At 43.7% G+C, this 20,956-nt stretch overlaps 1 protein-coding gene across 1 annotated transcript in view; it reads left to right on the top strand.

Annotated features, from left to right (window-relative positions):
- ELAPOR2 (endosome-lysosome associated apoptosis and autophagy regulator family member 2) overlaps nt 1-20,956 on the top strand; it is a 402,503-nt gene that overhangs the window by 235,313 nt on the left and 146,234 nt on the right. The window contains exons 14-17 of the mRNA XM_069228716.1: nt 1,480-1,740; nt 4,470-4,643; nt 7,660-7,849; nt 20,840-20,933. Coding sequence (XP_069084817.1) covers nt 1,480-1,740; nt 4,470-4,643; nt 7,660-7,849; nt 20,840-20,933 — 719 coding nt within the window. The remainder of the gene's footprint in view (nt 1-1,479; nt 1,741-4,469; nt 4,644-7,659; nt 7,850-20,839; nt 20,934-20,956) is intronic.

The following is a 20,956-nucleotide window of genomic DNA, read 5'->3' as shown; positions in this document are numbered from 1 at the left end:
ATCATATCTGAATGGTGGGAAAAAATGGATCATAACAGTATGCCGAAATCGAGGTGTCAGGGAACATAAGGAGGCATCACGAATCCTAAAAATGCGTATTATTTGCTGTTTCGCTGTATTTGTTATTCATGTGGGGAAGAAGGCAAAAGTGTGTTTCCAGGAAACTGACCCTGGCACCACTGAGGTATTTTGTGTCTGCTAGGTATTCCTCTCCTTAAAGATTATAGCCCTTTACTTGCATGCCGCGAATAATATAAGATTTTGGTGTTTTAACATGATATCTGCACTAATTGCTTGCTGCCACATTGAAACGAAATGTCCAAAGAATGTTTTTAGACAATGTATTAAGATGGAAATATTTATTGAGTAAAGTTTTATTGTTATTTAGACTTAATGAAGACGATGATGCTAATATTGGGGAAATAAATATTGAATGAAACAAAATAAACATTTTTTGAATAATTATTCATGCTTTGGGATATATATGCCTCATGGTTATGTACTATTTAGTCCTAACAGGTGAAGCGTTAGCCCTGGAGAACGAGGCGCCTAAACTAAATTTCAAGTCCTCATTCTATAATCAGGAAAAGTGGAATGTATGATAACGAAGTAACATACACAATCATGTAATATTTGTCGGCATGAAAATGTTTCTACCATTGGAGATTTAGCATAGGCTCAATGGCACAGCGTCAGGGGTTGCTATGCAAAATGCATACACCATCAACAATCCTGTAGGTCTGTGAGTATTCACAAACATTTGGTATGGCCATTCCCATCCGGGAAACATTCATAAGGTTGTCTGCTGCCATAAAGGTTTGAGTTAACTGCAATTCCCAGGTGGGAATGACTTGAGATCAGCACTAAATATTATGAGTATGTAGGGGGAAATGTTTTCCCCACAAGTCAAATATTTTCTGTACAGAATACGAAAAAAGTGAAAATGCCCAATGCTTATTTACACCTAAAATAAACATGTGAGCTACATGATCATGTATTGGCCAGTAGGAGTCTGGCTTACTGGAAATCTATAGCGCAGATTTCCAGGATTACTTCTGTGGATGTTTGTTAACACTTAAACAATCGGAAATGTAGAAGAAAATCTACTGAGGTAGAATTTTGCTGTCTCAATGCAGGCCTTTGGGGGGGGGGAGGTCTACAGTAGAGATGGGTTGTGGTGACAGCAGCCTGACTTAGATTATTCTCATAAAAGCCCTGTCTCCGAAAAGATTTCTCTTCTTTGTCCGACAAATTCTTGTCCCGAATACAAAGCTCCAACTGGATGCATTTGTGTTTGCTTTAAAACAGTATAGGTGGCTTCCAATAATGTTTCTCTTGGTATTCGTTTTTATAAATGACAAGACCTACACCTAGAAATCTGAGAAAACATGAACATGCTTATTATTTGTTTGCTGAAAATGTAAGAATTGTTTGAATTAAATGTATTTTTAAATTCTTTTTTTGTTGTTGTAAACACAGACACGAAACCTCGTCAATGATATTGTGAAGATTTATTCAATAACTGCAACTAATGTTATGGACGGTGTTGCATCTACATGCCATGCTTGTGCTCTTGGCTCTGAACAGTCTGGATCATGTGTCCCCTGTCCACGGGGGCACTACATTGAAAAAGAAAATAATCAGTGCAAGGAGTGTCCGCCCGACACATATCTGTCTGGGCATCAAGTCTATGGTATAAAAGCATGTATTCCATGTGGGCCTGGAAGCAAAAGCAATAAGGTAAGGTTATGTTAATATTCTTTCTTGAGCTTTCCTTTTTTAACTTGCCATGGTGTTTAATAATTGTGTTTAGGAATATCCATTGTACATACGTTTGTAATTGAAACAAGAATACTACTATAACAAACATTAATGTTACATTTTGATGTGTAATGGTGTGTACACCATTCAAGGCAAGCATATTGCATTCTATACATAGTCTAAGAGGCCTTGGTTCAGCCTCCTACAAATATTGCCTTCGTTGCTTCTTGAGTTTTCAGCCAATGGCTTGAAGACGTTGTCAGTCGAATCTTACCAGAGGTCATAGGAGCTTTTTGCCTCACTTTCTTTCTATTGGCCATTTCTGTGTCTCCTTTCTCCTTCACTGGAATATATTAGGGACCATTTTACATCTGAAAAGCACACTCTTTGACACTTTCAATTCTTTATCTGGTTTATGTACAGTATAGACAAACTAGCTCTTTTTTATTGTTTTGCAAACCAGAAGGCATGTTTTGATTGCTTTTTACTGCACTTGGAGTCAAACGTACTTGCATTTGACACATTACTCCAGCGCCCAGAATGGCCCTGAAAACATGGCCTGCTACTTTGAAACCAATTCGCTGGCAAGAACGACTAACCAAGGAAGCACCATTGTAGGTGTGTACATTACTTCCTCAGGTAGTCGCACTACTGGGTTTTGTAGGTAGGAACAAGTTGGGCAGTTGGACATCTCCACTCTGGGAGTGACCCTCACACATAATACACACAAATAATTTTCAAACGTCCAAAAAGAGACTGGCCTGGTAACACACAGCTTTATAGGTTTTTCACAAATAAGATCAGGACTATTCTCATATATATTCCTCAGTTGGACTCAATACCCATTTTTGTATCTGTTGGAGGCCAAGTTCACAATGAAGGGCCTCAAAGAAAAAGATTTCAAGCCTGTACACAATCGATAATGTTCCACACACTAGTCACCTTTGGACAAGCTTAGGGTAGCTTAAGAGGAAGACATGGGATTAATGGAGCACACAGAATTGCAGGAGGCACTAGCAGCACCTAGAGAGATAGCAATAGTGTCTAAATTTCATCTGATACAATTTAAATATTTACCCTGAGTACACTATACTAGAGTCAGATTCTGGTGCATTAAAAAGGACTCTTCACCATAATGTCTTAGATGTCAAACAGAACAAGGGGCCTTGTTGCATACTGTCTGCAGTTGTGGAGCCCCGTGGGGTTCTGGAGTGCAGTGGAAGACAAATGCAACAAAGTCATGGGCACACAGATTTAAATCAACCCACGAACAGCCACATTAAACATCTCGGACAACCTAGGCCTCATGTGATACCAGAAATTATTTCTTAGTCTAGACGTGATAGTGGCCAAAAAAGACATAGACCAAAATTGGTGTAATCCAGCTTCACCAAGCATTATAAAATGAAGCAGGGCTGGCTTTAGAGCAGTGTAACCGGTGCAGCCGCACCTGATGCTGACTTTAGTGGAGGGTGGTGTGTTTAATAATACCTTATGGGTTCCAAAGCGCAGCAAACATCCTTGTGTCTAGCAGTTTTTAGGCAACAGTAAACATGTCTAGATAACTCTGGTGATTAACGTTCCTGCTGGTGAGAAATCGGAATTTTGCCTAGTGCAGTTTTGACTCATATTAATCTCATAGTAGCACAGAGGGTTAATGTGCCTGCTGCAAAGAACGTGTACCACAGAGATCACAGAATTGAGTGTGAGTGAACTATAAGTAGTGCTGTAAAAAATGTATTTATGTTAGGCTATGGAGAGATGAGGGGCCCACCTGGAGGGTGGTAGTGTGTGAATTTGTGAAGAAAGTGGTCATGTGGAGGGGCTCCAAAGAAGACTGCTGCACCGGGCGCCACCAGCGCTAAAGCCAGCCTTTAAATGAAGCATAGTCTTGATGAATGTAGACTGTTGAAAAGGCCTGTCTATGAGGCAATGGGATGCCCTCTGGAGCATCAGACAATCTAAGGGGATTGGCCCCAGTACAGGGGTCTCATTGATTGAATGCAAATGTTCCTCCTTAGCATTAATGAATAATCTGCACCTAAATCCGCAATAGGTAATGATATATACAAATGATCGACGTGGTGTATGCTGCATAAAAACTGAAAACTTTTAATTGCTCATAACATGCCTATATCTATATTAACAATGGCCGTTCCTAATCTATTGTAAACTCTTTGTTTTCGTATTATTCATTTTTCAAAATAAAAAATACATTTATATATTTTTTAAGTATTGGCTTTGACAACATTTGTTTATTTCAGTGTTTCAGTCGCATACTAGAAATGACCTATGCTAATTTATCTTCAATTGTTTACCGCGTGGCTCCTGCTACAGTTAAATCTTAGTTATTTAAATCCAAGTACAAAGTAATACCTGAAAAACATGTACCCTGCTCCTGCCTAATTGGTTTTAAATGCTTTTGTGTTAACTAAACCAAATCATTTTAAAGTGATTTTACTAAATAACATATTCTAGTGACAGCAGATGAAATAGCAAATAGTGGATTGCCTTCAGCTGTTTAGGAAGAATCTGAAAGACCTCGTTGTTATATGGTGCAATGCATGCTCATGAAATGCGCATATGTCATTTCCAAGTGTAAGTATGGTATGCAAAAATAGCAAAGTCAAAAAAACGTTGTTGAAATGGAACAATTTTCATTTCACTTAATGGTAAATTGGTTGACAGTATTTTTTTGTTTTTAATAGGATCACACAGCTTGCTTTAGTGACTGTCAGCTGTCATATTTTCATGAAAACAAGAGTCTTCAATACGACTTTAGTGCTTTAAGTAATGCAAGGTCATTGATGAATGGGCCAAGCTTCACATCACGAGGAACTAAATACTTCCACAACTTTAATATCAGTTTATGTGGAAATGTGGTAAGTGCTGCATTTCATTTTGCATGGATCTGACCAGTAAAAGTTCTCATGAAAAAGGACACAAGATGAATGTTAATGAAACACCTGCAGTTTTCTACTTGTCTAATTTCATGTCACACATAGTCTAGTAAACTTGTGTCAGAAAGTGGCTTATTAATTTGAGAGACGGGGCCCTTACGAACGTCTTAAACGCAGCTTAGTTAGGTCTCCGAGAAGTGATGCTGAGCCCTTGGTACGTATGGCACAAGAAAGTTAATTAAGAGAGGTGTAAGTTAAGTTAAAGAGACACCAATAATTTTAAAGTAAGGAACACAACGCAATAAAATTCCTGAGCCAATTTAGTAATAGAGAGTAAAATGTAATGAGCAACAAATAGTAAAACATCTTTAAAATTGGATGGAAGGAACGGGAGATACGACTTTTTAAACTTGTAATGCAACAAGCACCTTTAAAAAGTGAAGCACCAATGAAAAATAAGTTCATGGTTGACCAGGAATTGTGTGTCAGGTCGACTGCAATGAAGTAGAGATCGGATACACCAAGTGGGTCATTGCTGTCAAAGTTTTTACCATCCGACATGGGGCCTGATTTATACCCTGGCGGATGTGGTACTCTGTCACAATGGTCGCAGGAATATAAATCCCATTATGTCCTATGGGTTTTAGATTTCGGCTGATGGGATATACGTCACTGTTGTGACAGAGTAACCTGTCCGCTGAGTTCTAAATAAGGCCCTTAATCTCTGAAATAGAAGTCAAAATCCTTCTGAATGCAAGATCCAAAGTTGAGGCAAGATAGGGTCCTTCAAAGTCATATATGCCATCATCGAGCTCCTGCTGAAGCCATTTGTTTTGGTTGCAAAAGCTCCAAGCAAGACAAAGCCTGTTTTTGTTGCTGCAGAGGTTGCTTTATCACGGGGATAGAATTGATACTTTGTACTGGTCCAGAGATTTACCTTTGGTTTAGTTACTTTTTTTGATTTGTAAAACCCTCAAGCAAGGTCAAGCTTTTGGCTATATCAGAGCCGGGCTCTACAAGGTACTGTTGAACCTGTTTTCAAGGTGGCAAAAAGCTTCTAGCTGAATAAAGCTGGTTATCTAGTCCACCTTTGGTGCACTCTCAGATGGCAAGCCTCCGCACGTTGTCTAGGTCCTCCAGCAGTGGAAACATGATTGTCCTTCTTTTCTCCAATTTCTGGAAAATGTCTTCCTGGTCAGTTCTCCAGGTTACAGCTCCTCAGGACAGGCCTTTCAGCACTGGATCACCCATTCAGGGCTCAGTCCTTTCTTTTCAGCTGGGCCCTAATGGAGTAAGGAGTCATGCTTTGTGTGCCCCTGAGGCTGGCAAACACAAGACAACCACTTTAATCTTGGAGAGCAGTTGCAGTCCCTGAGGGCTATCAGGATCAAGTGTTCTTCAGTCCTCTTCTTCTAGCTAGAGTTAGACATCTTCTGCAGATGTAGTATTCCGAGGTCCAGGAACATTCTGAGCAGGAGGGTGGTGAGATGCTAGTCTTGTCCTGTGCACTGACCAGTAATTGGAGAATGTTCCCTTTCTAGTGATTTTTACATTTTCCTACTTTTCCCATCTACTTTTGTAGCACTTCCCTTTCTCTTTACTGTACAAATTTCCAGAAACTCTAAATGATGATGACTGACCTCTTCCTGCTTCTAGGGCAGTTCTGTACAGGTGTCTATCCACACCCATGTATAGATGAACCCTCCTCCCCTTTGTCAGGTTCTAGGAGGGCTCTGGGATTGAATGGTTGTGGAGACTGTCAGGTCCACTTCCAGAGAAGTGTTGTGTTTAGGCTATCCTTTATTCTAGCAGTTGTCTTGTAGGCAGCCTTTATGGCTAGTCCCTGCTATGTGGCCAATTATTGGTGCACTTTTGCCTTCCTGGGTCCAGAGGCTAGGCTATTGTCCTCTGGCAGACAGAATCATCAACTCGAGAATATGGTTCACATATGATTATTGGTTGCTGGGGCCTCTGTCCCCAGTAGCTTAGTTTAGTTGCATCACAAATGTGTCACTACAGCTGTATGAAATGGCAAAGTACTGGGAACACAGAAAAATTATTTTGAGTGCAACATGAGTAGGGTTAACTGCAGAGGGAAGGGGGACTCTTGCCTTTTGCTTATGGATAAAAGGCAGAATAGACTAATCCGATCAGACTTCAAGATGGGAAGGAGAGGCTAGGAAAAATGCCAATAAAAAGCTGCTTGTCAAAATCAATAAGAGCTAATGACGCAGATTGGTCCTTGAAATGTGAATGGTGCGAATAAGGAGAACTACAAAAGGTAGGTGGATAATCACATCTTGGTTTAAGTATCTATATATTAACCTGTTATTGAAAAATAATGCTTTTGAATATCAATTAGTAGTTCAAAAGAATGTAGAAGCGTTTTGCTCTTAAAGATAGACAAACCTAATTTGAATCTTGCTTGAGAGGACTGTCTGGTGTCGAGCTGGACACTGTAATTAGAGGCGGTGCAATGATTTTGTCGACAGTAGGCCAACTGAGATTGAGCTGACTGTCTCATGGAGATATTATGTCATATTTATTGTTTCATGATAGGCATTCTGTCACCTACTTGCTTGGTGCGGCTGCAGAGGGGTTTCTCAACTCAGACACTTATTTTCACTGTAGGGGTGAAAATCAACAAGAAAGGAACAAGCTGTGCTGTCTGGTAGGCCTTGACCTAAAAATGTGCCATTGCATGAAGACTTGCACATTCCAACAGACATAATTGAAGAATGTAGAATCATGCCATCGAAAACGTCAAATCATAGGTCAAGTAGGATTTGAAAAAAGGTTTCGCTGAGTAGTTCTGGAAATCTGCCACTAGCGCAGCTCTGCATGACAGATTTCCAAATGTTTTGGGGAAATGGGTTTTTGTTGAAAAATCTTCATCTGTTGTGAATAAACTTCCTGTAACCACACATAAAATGTTAACAGATCTGGAAATGCATAATACTAACCTGATTTCTTAATTAGTATTATTTTTTTTTCTAAGGGGGACAAAAAGGCTGTTTGTACGGACAACGTTACAGACGTCACGTTAAAAGTTGTGGATTACGTTACCGAAGACATATCTAATTTTGTGAAATCCTTTGTTTGCCAATCTACTATTATCCCCTCAGACAGCAAAGGTTTCAGAATGGCGCTGTCATCTCAGTCTATCAGCCTTGCGGACACTTTCCTAGGTATTTACTGCTTGTAATGTTGTGTGAATGCTGAAGGCCAGTTCACTTTTTCACAGAATAAAAATCCTATCCTTTTCTTTAGAACGTTATGCACCTCTTTTAGAAGAAGGTAGTCAGAGTAAATCTATAAGAAACACGTTTATTGTTACATTTTGCCCCTGAAATGAATTGTGCTCACAATAGTAGAAATTTCACTGTTGACAGCCAGCCGTGGCCCGTCCTTTGGGGTTGATGGGCCACATCCCTCCCACCTTTTGCCCCTCGAGAAGAGTGTCTGTCAGGCTGAACAAAGATCTGCCTGACAGACACTCTTCATTTTCAGGTCAGGCAGCCAGGAGCTAGACATGTGCTATTTGCACAGGCTCCCAGCTGCCTGAGCTGAACTTTGCTGGGATGAAGAAGTCACAGCCTTGTGGGCGTGACATCCTTGACCTAGCAAAGGTGCCTCGAGACCCTCCCCCTCATTACGAGGGGGAATGTCACTGATTGTTTCGGACCTGGGTGCTTCAGTTTTGAGTCAATCAGTGACAGTGAGCCAGTGAGGGAAGGCAGCAGTCCCAACCCTCCTGGGGCCTCCGAGTATGCTCACCACAGGGGCAAGGCAGGATGCCATGTGCAAACAGCAGGAAAGGCCACGAAGAAATGGACGAGACTCGCCCTCAATCTAGACGGGTAAAATCTATGCTCAGGGTTTATAATCCATGACAGATATGATGCCATCCCCTTGGTAATACTAATTAGCAGATAGCGTATAACCATTCTCTTATCCAAAATATCCACTAATCTTGATTCCTACATATAGGAACCATATCTCTGTTTCAGCCTTAACCTAGAGTCTGGAGTAATCTGCTCAGGGTTTTCAAAAGAATGACTACACCAAGACTATAAAAGGTGGCTTTTATAAAAGCGAGCCAAGGAATTGAAGTTACATTATCCTGGCTAAGACAATCCCTCAAAACTTGCTTGGGGAGAGGAAGTGGCACTCCAAATCTTCAGCCGTAAGCATAGGGGCGCTAACTCAATATGGTCTTCTATATAGGCAGCTCCTAATTCTGTGTGCAAAATAAAACTCACTGTATTCCAAGGTGCAGCAATAAGTCTCCCCAGAAATCTGTTTTCCACAGTCTGAAGTTTCCCTACTGCAGCAAATCCCCAAAGTCCTGCACCATAAGTGCCTATTGCTGCACATTTGCTAATATAGATTTGAAGAAGCTGCTGAACTGGCTTCTGTCCCACTCTTAAGGCAAACTTCAAAACAGCCTCAACTGCGGCTCCCATTTTTTGTGCTCTTATAATAATTAACCTGTGTCGTCCATATACAACAGAACTGGTACCAATAGGGTATCTATTTTTGGGACCTCTTCAGTGCACTTTGTCAAAAATAAATCCAATGTGTTTTTTTAAAAATAAAAATAGAAAGGGGGCTAAAATGCAGCCCTGTTGTACTCCTTTAGTCACACTTATTGGAGCATACAGCTTCCGCTCCTAGAAAAACAAACTTTTGTGGATGTGTCCTGATGCAATTGTCTTATAAGGCTCACAAGTTCGTTGTCTATCCCTGTCTGCCCCAACAGTCTCCACAAGAGGTCCCTATCCACCATGTCAAAAGCACAGGAGAGGTCCCTGAAGACCATATGTACAATTCCTCTCCTGACGATCACATACTTGTCTAAAATAAGCATGAGATTGAGGGCCTGCTCAGATGTCCCTGACCAGGTCGGGAAACCATTTTGCAAGGTGCTAAAAAACATATTTTTCTCTGCCCAGGACTCAAGCTTCCCCAGAATACCTCTATCCAGGATGTTTGGTGTTGTCAGTCAACAAAATAGACAGGAAAGTTCCTGTCTCCCTTCTTAAAGATTGGTACTATGACTGTGTAACCGGGCGTCCCCGGCAGCCGCGGCTCGTCATGACGCATCGGAGCAGGCCGATGCGTCATGTCCGCGTCTCCCCGTTGCCGGGGCGACGCGATCCGACCGAGGCAGGTGGAAGGCCGTTGCCCGGGAAACCGGATGGGTTTCCCGGCGCGGCATAAACAAAAGGGAGGACGGCACCGGAAGAGGGAGGGAGGAGCAGGAGAGGAGAGCCGAGGAGAAGAGACAGGAGACGGAGGAGGAGAGGAGAGCCGAGGAGAAGAGACCAGAGGAGGAGGAGAGGAGAGCCCAGGAGAAGGAGCAGGAAAGGAGAGCCCAGGAGAAGGAGCAGGAGAGGAGAGCCCAGGAGAAGGAGCAGGAGAGGAGAGCCCAAGAGACGGAGCAGGAGAGGAGAGCCCAGGAGAAGGAGCAGGAGAGGAGAGCCCAGGAGAGGAGACCGGAGGAGCAGGAGAGGAGAGCCCAGGAGAGGAGACCGGAGGAGCAGGAGAGGAGAGCCCAGGAGAGGGAGACCAAACAAAAGACGGCAGGAGAAGAGACCGCAGCAGAGGAACGCCACAACGCCAGCCACGACACAGGAGGGTCGGGGCTCACCAAGGTACGGTCCTTGTGTACCAAAACAAAGGCCATTTCAGACTAAGGGGGGGGGGGAGGGAATATAGAAGTGGAAAGGGAGGGAACCGAAAGGGGCACGATAACGAGCACATATGGGCACCCCACAAAATCTATAATTAGAGAGTGAGAGCACTTATTCCCCCTCTCCCCCCAACTCCTCACAGACACCCCTCCTTATCGTTCCTACCCATACCCAGACAAGACTACAGAGAAAGAGTGAAATAATCCTTTTGGTTAAACCCCATACTTACCCGGGTGTTGTTTTCCTTTGTTTTCCGGTACCCGGGAATCCACCTGAGGGGATCCGCCAGACGTCTCCCGGGAAAAGAAACATTGAAACTAAATCAACACTACAGGAACTGAACCACAACACCGAAAACCCTAAGGAAACCCCACCCACTTGATTACATACTTCAAGTTTTTGCCTTTATTCCACCTTAATCTTAGAATAAATTCCACCATAAACTAAAACGCATATCTCGTCGTCATTTGTATATTGTTCGATCTGTCACAGTGGTGTCAGAAGTGGGATCAGACTCTAGATCCTCCTCGACAATCGAACAGTATACACAATGAGTGACACCCCCTCGCTGGAGGACATGATAAAATAGTTGGCCGAAGGCCAACAACACCTACAACTGGTGTGGGAGGCCCACCAGAGGGAGGCTAAGGAGGACCGTGAAGCCTTACAGTCGGCTTTGAAAAGTCAGGCAACCATACTGGCCAATAATCAACTGGTCCACGAGACGGCCATGAAGAAACTAACGGAGACAATTGCTACCACTAAGGTACACCCCAATGTCCCAAGTTCCGTCCTGCAAAAATATCAAGAAGGGGATGATCCCGACTCCTTTTTCACTAATTTTGAAAGGGTGGCCTCAACCGCACAATGGCCGGAAGATAGATGGGGCCAGTATGTCGCCCCTCTGCTTACAGGAATCCTACAAGCCGCATATCAAGCAGCGAATCCCGGGGGAACAACCCCATATTCCGAAATAAAGACCAGTATATTAGAGCGGGTGGGGCATGACACGGAATATTATAGAATCAAATTCAGGAAAATCAAGTGGGGACCGAACGAGGATCCCCGAACCTTCTACTATCGGGTAAACGATTTGGCTTTAAAATGGTTGGGTCCGTCAGGGAATAGCCGGGAAGACGTAGTCCAAACCATTGTCATCCAACAATTTTTAGATGCCTTGCCTACGGCCACAAAACACTGGATCCGTCAACATCCCAAAGTGAATACGGCGATGGCAATTGACTTAGCATGTGCATACCATCGTTCGGTGGATGTACGAAATATGCCAACCCGCCGCATCATAAAACCGGGGCTCCCCAACCCAAAAAGCACTCCCAGAGTCCTTCCCGAAGAACCCGTACCTCGCAGAACCTACGAGCATCCACCAGTACCGGGTCCCCAGTGTTATAACTGTGGGGAATGGGGACACATTGCCCGTATGTGTCCCAGGAAACAAGACACTAGTGAACCCATGGAGGTTGGAGTTACCCGACGACGGGTGCTGTGTACAGGCCAGGGCAACCCCAAATTTAAACAGTCCTTAAATGTCAATGGTCGAATAGTTTGCGCCCTTATAGATTCCGGATGCAGTCAATCCGTGATAAGGAAGGATCTCCTAGCCCTAGCAGACCAGGAAGTCGAACATTGGGTGACTATTTGCTGCATTCATGGGGATAAGGAGAGGTACCCCTTACAGGCCCTGACAGTAGAGTGGAGGAACTACAGGGACAGCCTTTCTATGGGTATAATCTCAGATCTGATAGAGGAATGTATTATTGGGACGGATTACGAACATTTTCAGGAGATCCTGGATCACGTTCGACAACCAACCCTGACCCAGGACTGGTGGAAGGGTGCCCCTTTTTCGGACAGCGACCTAGAGCCCCCCTCTACCCGTAGGAAACTGTCACGTAGGGAGAAACGTGTTGAAAAAGCAAACCACCGAGAGAAAGAGGCACATAGCACACCCTCAGGTCTGATTGCCGAGACACATGAAGTGCCTGTCGGGTTTCCCCAAAGACAAAGAGAAGATCCTTCTCTCGCTCAAGCTTGGAAGTCGGCCAAATCAGAAGAAACCGAAGAGGTGGGTCCCTACTTCTTAATTAGAAAAAACCTCTTATATTGCATAACCACTAATCGCTCCGGGGACCGTAAGCAACAGTTGTTAGTGCCCGAGCACTATAGAGAACATGTTTTAACCTTAGCCCACTGTCAACCCGGAGGAGGTCATTTCGGAAGGGAAAAAACAGAAGAGTATCTCCTCCGGCGGTTTTATTGGCCGGGGGTTTTTGCCCACATACGAAAATTTTGCTCCCAATGTTCCAGGTGCCAACTTACCGAACCCGGTAGACCTAGAAAAGCGCCTCTCATGCCATTACCCATCATAGACGTTCCGTTTAGTAGGATGGGAATGGACTTGATAGGTCCCATAGTTCCCTCCACGAAAGGGCACACATATATCCTAGTCATGGTAGATTATGCCACCCGATACCCAGAGGCCATTCCATTAAAAAGTATGACAACCAAAACAGTAGCCCAAGCAATGATTAATGTATTTTCTCGAGTAGGATTTCCACATGAAATACTCACTGATCAGGGAACTCCTTTCATGTCTACACTCATGAAGCAGGTGTGCAAAACGTTAGGCATTTCCCAAATTCGCACCTCGGTGTACCATCCACAGACCGATGGACTGGTAGAACGGTACAACCGTACCATAAAAACCCTGCTAAGAAAAGTAGTAGAGGAGTCCGGTAAAGACTGGGATCAAAAGTTGCCCTTGGTATTGTATGCTATACGTACCCATGAACAGGCATCTACCGGACACAGTCCTTTTGAACTCGTGTTCGGAAGACAGCCCCGATCCCTGCTGGACATGGCCATAGAAGCTTGGGAAGAGGAGGCGGAGGAAGGGGGGAAACCCTTGTTAGAATATGCCCACGACTTACGGTCTCAGTTACAAGGGTTATGGGATACAGTCCGAGTAAATATGGAACATGCCCAACAGAACCAAAAACAATATTACGATCGAGGGAGTAAATTAAGAGTTCTACTACCAGGAGATCAGGTACTTATAATGCGCCCCACGTCTGAACACAAATTGGTAGCAAAATGGCAGGGTCCACATAAAGTACTACGAGCCGTTTCCCCGTTCACTTACCTAATTGAAATCTCGACCACGCCGCAGAAAACCCAGATTTATCACATAAATCTATTAAAAAAATGGGAAGAACCCGAGGGCTCTAACTCGACCGAAGCCGTGGGCCGGTTCCTATGTCCCAATGGGAGGGTTCAAATTGAATTTTGCCCGACCGAGACCACTATTGGGGAGAATCTACCCACAGTGAACTCCTCGTTAACAAAATTAGAGAGGGAACAGGTATTCAGTCTACTGGAACATTTCAGATCGTTTTTTTCCATAGTGCCAGGCAAAACCTCTTTGATTGCCCATAAAATACGGACTGCACCAGGTACAATTGTCCGGTTACGACCATATCGTATACCAGAGGCCAGGAAACAGATTATGGAGGACGAGGTCCAAAAGATGCTAGAGTTAGGAGTAATAGAGCCTTCTACTAGTCCCTGGTGCTCCCCAGTTGTCCTGGTACCAAAACCAGATGGTACTATTAGGTTCTGCATCGACTTCAGGAAACTCAACGAACATTCCATGTTCGATACTTATCCGATACCCAGGGTGGATGATGTATTAGAAAAACTAGGAAAAGCAAAATACATGTCCACCCTAGATTTAACTAAAGGATATTGGCAGATTCCACTAGCCGCAGAAGATAAAGAGAAAACGGCCTTTGCCACGCAGTCGGGCCTGTACCACTTCACAGTGTTGCCGTTCGGACTGCATGGAGCCCCAGCAACATTTCAACGGTTAATGGACAGCCTCCTAAACCCCTTTCGACATTTTTCAGCTGCTTACTTAGACGACGTAGTTATTTTCAGTGAAACATGGAATGATCATCTACTACATTTGCAGCAGATATTCCATACTCTGAGACAGGCAGGGTTAACTGCCAATCCAAAAAAATGCGTTATCGGTCAGCCTGACATATTGTACTTAGGATACAAAATCAGTCAAGGGAACCTCCAGCCACAATCTAAAAAGGTAGAAGCTATTCTCAATGCACCTAGCCCTGCAACGAAGAAAGATTTGCGTTCCTTCCTAGGGTTGGTCGGCTACTATCGAAGATTCATTCCCAATTATTCCACCCTAGCCGCCCCCCTTACAGATCTTCTAGCTAAATCTCGTCCTAATCAATTAGCCCCTTTTTCGGATCAACAGGAGACTAGTTTTGAACAGCTAAAAGCCTTTCTGACTAGAGAGCCCATCCTACGGTGCCCCGATTTCTCAAAACCGTTCCACCTCTATACAGACGCCTCTGATGTCGGGCTAGGAGGGGTACTGACCCAGCCCGATGGGGACGGTAGGGATCACCCGATAGTGTATATTAGCAGGAAACTGTTTCCTCGGGAACGCCATTACCCCACGATTGAAAAGGAATGTTTGGCCATCAAATGGGCTGTAGACACCTTGCAGTATTACCTTTTGGGTCGCCCTTTTATTCTCTATACAGATCATGCTCCCCTCACTTGGTTGTCGGCTCATAAAGATACGAATTCACGGATCTTGAGGTGGTTCCTTGAACTCCAACCCTTTTCGTTTCAGGTCCGTCACATCCCTGGTCCCCAACAGGCCCCGGCTGATTATCTCGCCAGATACCCGGACTCTACCTCGGTCCTCGATCAGGACCGTTCTTGGGAAGGGGTGTGTAACCGGGCGTCCCCGGCAGCCGCGGCTCGTCATGACGCATCGGAGCAGGCCGATGCTTCATGTCCGCGTCTCCCCGTTGCCGGGGCGACGCGATCCGACCGAGGCAGGGGGAAGGCCGTTGCCCGGGAAACCGGATGGGTTTCCCGGCACGGCATAAACAAAAGGGAGGACGGCACCGGAAGAGGGAGGGAGGAGCAGGAGAGGAGAGCCGAGGAGAAGAGACAGGAGACGGAGGAGGAGAGGAGAGCCGAGGAGAAGAGACCAGAGGAGGAGGAGAGGAGAGCCCAGGAGAAGGAGCAGGAGAGGAGAGCCCAGGAGAAGGAGCAGGAGAGGAGAGCCCAGGAGAAGGAGCAGGAGAGGAGAGCCCAAGAGACGGAGCAGGAGAGGAGAGCCCAGGAGAAGGAGCAGGAGAGGAGAGCCCAGGAGAGGAGACCGGAGGAGCAGGAGAGGAGAGCCCAGGAGAGGAGACCGGAGGAGCAGGAGAGGAGAGCCCAGGAGAGGGAGACCAAACAAAAGACGGCAGGAGAAGAGACCGCAGCAGAGGAACGCCACAACGCCAGCCACGACCCAGGAGGGTCGTGGCTCACCAAGGTACGGTCCTTGTGGACCAAAACAAAGGCCATTTCAGACTAAGGGGGGGGGAGGGAATATAGAAGTGGAAAGGGAGGGAACCGAAAGGGGCACGATAACGAGCACATATGGGCACCCCACAAAATCTATAATTAGAGAGTGAGAGCACTTATTCCCCCCCTCCCCCCAACTCCTCACAGACACCCCTCCTTATCGTTCCTACCCATACCCAGACAAGACTACAGAGAAAGAGTGAAATAATCCTTTTGGTTAAACCCCATACTTACCCGGGTGTTGTTTTCCTTTGTTTTCCGGTACCCGGGAATCCACCTGAGGGGATCCGCCAGACGTCTCCCGGGAAAAGAAACATTGAAACTAAATCAACACTACAGGAACTGAACCACAACACCGAAAACCCTAAGGAAACCCCACCCACTTGATTACATACTTCAAGTTTTTGCCTTTATTCCACCTTAATCTTAGAATAAATTCCACCATAAACTAAAACGCATATCTCGTCGTCATTTGTATATTGTTCGATCTGTCACAGACTGTTTCTTTCCAGGGTGGTACTAGTCCCCCGTATTGTGGCCTGCATTACATTTGTAATCAGGGGAGCCTATAGTCTAGGTTAGCTTTTAGAAATCAACAGGCACCTCATCTGGCCCCTTGGCTTTACCACTAGAAGCACTATTTATAGCATTTGTCACAGCTGCTAAATCCACTAACTCAGCAACTCAGGTTTCATCTAAAGCGGGCCCCTGTTTAGAGTCCCCCCCCCCAATCAAACTTTTTGCTCTGGGTTAAAGGTTTTAGAAAAATGAACTATTCATTCATGCTCAGTAATGTTGAAAGTGATCTCACTAAGGTGGCTCTTCCCCAAAAAGGGGTAATTGACCATACTTAAAAATAGAGATGAATCTTTAAGCTGCAAAGACTTTTGGGGATCCTCCCATGCTCTTGACCTAAGTTCCTGCTTCCTCCAGTCGAGGGCCTGTTTGTAATTGGATCTAACTAATCACATTTTTTAGACATCACATGGCCCAGCATTAGTGGCTGATTTTAACACCTGAAGGGCAGCTGTACACTCTTTAGAAAACCTGGACTGACACTGTCAAGCATTTGTAAGCTTATTTAATCTTAGATATAATTCCAAAAGGGGGGACCGGGAGATTAATGGTCCAGTGTACAACCTCCCAGATATAACCTATGCAGTGAATATAAGGTACACTGTTCCAAAGAGAAAAAAAGAGGAACACAGGGAAGCTCTTCTGTTAGAAGCAAAAGTCCTCACACATCCTGTAGGATGTCATGCTTCATCACTGGGCATGCTCCTCGTCAGACCTGCGCTGCAATGTCTGACGGGTCCCCCTATGGAGGGGGGCTCTTAACTGGAGATCTTTTTCCCAATGTATATGTGCTGTGGTCAGTCAAAACCTACAGGTACAGGTACAGGTAGGGTAGGAGAGCAAAAAAGGGGGAGTATAATTGGCTTAAAAACCTAGTAAGTCAACATCAATTTTATTAGATCAGAAAAGGGTACAGGCCAAGATAAAAAAATGAAAAAGGGAGAGTGCAGGAATGCTCGTATGCGCTCTCAAGTCAGGAAAAAACAGACGAGGAAAAAAGGACACTAACCTATTCCCTCTATTAATGGGTCGACATGTTTTGCATCTCAATGGTCACCACAGAACCAATAACGCTTCAACAGGACCAAAACAAGACCTAAACTTCTCCTATTAACAACACGTATAATTCTAAAATTAGATGTAATGTTGGCAGGATCAGAAGACACAGAGAGACAACCCAGAAGCTCCACCTGATTTTTAGTAATCACATTTTCTGAAAATTGCATCAGATTAATGGAGTCCCACCACAGAATAACCCCTTTTCTTGCTGACTTTAATACAGGGGCCTTCCTTTATAGTGATGGTCTATCCATACCCAGATAAGTGATTCTTAGATTCACCTGGTTATGATCACTGAATGGGAGAGGATGAATTTTACAATCAAGTGGGTACTGGGCCAGATAACTCGATACCAATATAAAATCAATAATAGAACCCTTACCTCGACCCGTGAATTTGGGTACATTTTGATTCTCACCATTCTTGTTTGGCATGGGTAAAATCAGGGATAGGGACACAACCAGTTCTTTTAGAGATTCTCTATATGTGGTATGCATAAAATGCCCAGATCTGTGGCCTGATCATCCATGAAGCCACATATGATATCCCCCACATGTGGGCATTTGCAAATATTAAAGTTCCCAGACCGAATAAAAGAACATGGAGTATTCTTATGATCAACCCATATCCTTATTATTTCTCCCAGTTTCTCTAAAATCCAGATTGGAGTTGATGTGATGCGAAAACAAGGTCTCGATTCTACTGGCCTAACTTCAAGGTTCCTAATATGATTAGCCACAAAGACAGCTAAGCCCCCTTTGCCTCTCTCTGCTGAGGAGGGGGTTTGCACTGACACAAAAATACTTAAACCCATATATAACAAAAGCATTAATAGCCCAGTTTTCTTGGCAACAGATTCTGTCATACGTCCCAATAAAAGACAGCCTGTCCATATTTTCCAACTTATTCCGGAGGCCTGCAACATTCCAAGATAACAATGACATGCCCTGTTCTACTCCATTAGTCTCCAAGGCTGCGGAAGAAACATGATAAAGGATTTGAGGGATTTATTGCACCTCACTCCTTGAGCTGTCAATGCCACAGAAGAGTCATGATGGAGACGTTGAGAAGTTTAATGCGCCTCATCTTGTATATTTTAGGGCAGAACATGGGGAGAGTCCTCAATCTTATCTAAAGAAAGTCAGTCATTTGAGTCTCGATCCGAAAACACCCAAAAATTATTTTCCAGTGGGAATGGCATAGGAGGTAATGAGATGTTCTGCATATTTCTTCAGATCCTTTCTCTATTACCTCTCATGAAAGCCAGGGCTAAGTGTCTATAATAAAAACCCAAGGGCAAAATATTCAGATATTTGTTTAATCACAGTGACGTGTCTTTGCTGTAAAGAGTACTTGGCTGCCTCTGGGTTTCGAAAATGTACAATCACAGTATTCTCCTCATACCTTTTCTTTATTGGGCCTATTCCTGCCTTCCTCCTTACCATGAATATTTCCTGTGCAAGATCTCCTTTGTGTTTTATGTTATTATTCAACCAACACATAACTTTATTCTTGAATGAATTGTTTCTGAGACACTGGTTACCAATCGAGGAACATTCGCTATTATGATAACCAGAGAGCTTGCAGCCGGAGGAAGATCAATTATCACTGGGGGACTTTTTTACTGGCATGTTTGATTCAAAACATTTCATGTAGGCATCAGTGATCTAGACCTTTGGGGGAGGAAGGGGGCAAAACACCTGCCTTTTGTCATCTGCAGACCTATAGACGGGCTCAGCAGGCCAATCACAAGCAATATTAAAATATATCCCATAATGTAATGAAGACGGATGTGCTACTTGGTCCACCGCTCGTCGTGCTGTAACTACTGATTCTGGTACCATACCAGAATGAAAGTCCTTTTCAGCTACATTTTGGGGTCTAGTGGATCAACAGGGGGCAACATAGTAGGATTACAGTGCGAGGTATTGCCTACCTGGATTTTGCTACATCCTTCTAGCCTTTTAAAAAGATAATTGGCTTAAAACAGTGTCTATAGTTTTTAAATGTGGCAAAACTGGAGCCAATTTGCTGTCTAGCAAATCAGAAATATGTGATTTTAAAAGTCCCCAGTGATCATCTAATGAAAATGTTGTTGGAGTTGAAACGCTTAATCCCACCTGAGTCAGTGGTCTTCTTGAGGTTAAGACTCTCTTAATTTTCTTAGCCGGTCTTCCTATGCCAAGCCGACTAGCAGCATAGGTGAGCTGAGGATCAAGCATGGGGTTATTACTCTCTTGGTTTCTATTTGCTTCCTGTTGTGAGCAAATAGGTACTACCCCTTTCCCCGTTCCCAGCTCCTGTGCTTCATATATTGAAATTGGATCCGTTGTCTCATCCAAACGTGATATATTTGTGTTCCTGGGAGACGTAGTAAGCAAAGATGGGCAGGGGGCTGGAGGTAGTGTTAAAAATAAACGGAACTCAGCAAGCTCAATCTCTGTGAAGTAACTCAACAGAGAAGATCCAGGTATAGATAAGAATAGTTTCTACACCATGATGGGTTTCACCCTGAGCACAGTGGGAAAACCAGACCCACTGTGGGAATACAGTTCAGTGCCTACAAGTACTTGCAGACATTAGCACTGGTGGATATCTGTTAGAGATTTCTCATCCAGTGGGCTACACTGACACCTGATGCTGCCGTTTGGCATCCCTCAGCTTCCCTCGAGATGCCAACATATGGCACATTTGCCACCACCACCTTGGCTGAAGAGGTAAATTCAAAGAAAATGTGAACATAAAACCAGACACCAAATTCTTACTAAGCCATTATATTTCCAGGCTGCAAAATTAATTCATAAATTAAACAGCAGGATATGGATCAAGTTTGTTGTGTGCTTGTGCTATTGCTCATTAGTAACCTGCATTAATGGGTCTTTATGGAAGTTAAATACATCTTTCTTTGGCCTAAATCAATTTGTTGAATGTAGGTCATTACACAGTTGCTTGGAAATGGGCACCTCAAATGTATGAGAATACAGTCATATACCACAAGGGTTATGAGAGGCCTTTATTTCTTTGAAAGAAAGCAGTGAAGATTAAACCACATTTGCTCTAAACAACAATTTTAATTACATTAAAATGTTTAAGTGTGTATAGTAATCACTTGTAAATTAGAAACCTGGTAATTGCTTTGATGCATAAATACAGAAGTTAATGGGATGTATTCTGTTAGCAAAAATCAAGGGAAAAGAAATTGAGATGATTTTTAAGGTCTCGGCTAGACGGTGTATGCGCTGACTATGCGAGTCATGTTTGTTTACTGTTAGTAGGCTTGGACACCACCTGTTACTTACCATTGAATGGCTGTAAAGCCACTCTTAGTTGCTTGCTTCTCGCTGGTTTATTATATGATTGTTTGGCATAATCTAAAGTAATTATGTATCTTTGAATATAATAGTACGTAGGATTATTTTAATTTTTTTTAAATTTTTTTAGGAGTCACCATTAATACAACTCTTAACAATATCACTGTCAAAGAAAACCTTTTCCCAGGTCGTGTGACAATTCCTGATGTGCATTTCTTTTATAAGTAAGTGAAAATTTGTATTTTAC

Source organism: Pleurodeles waltl, chromosome 4_1 (assembly GCF_031143425.1).
Source record: "Pleurodeles waltl isolate 20211129_DDA chromosome 4_1, aPleWal1.hap1.20221129, whole genome shotgun sequence".
Classification (NCBI taxonomy): Eukaryota; Metazoa; Chordata; class Amphibia; order Caudata; family Salamandridae; genus Pleurodeles; species Pleurodeles waltl.
This window is presented reverse-complemented; position numbering and strand designations above follow the sequence as displayed.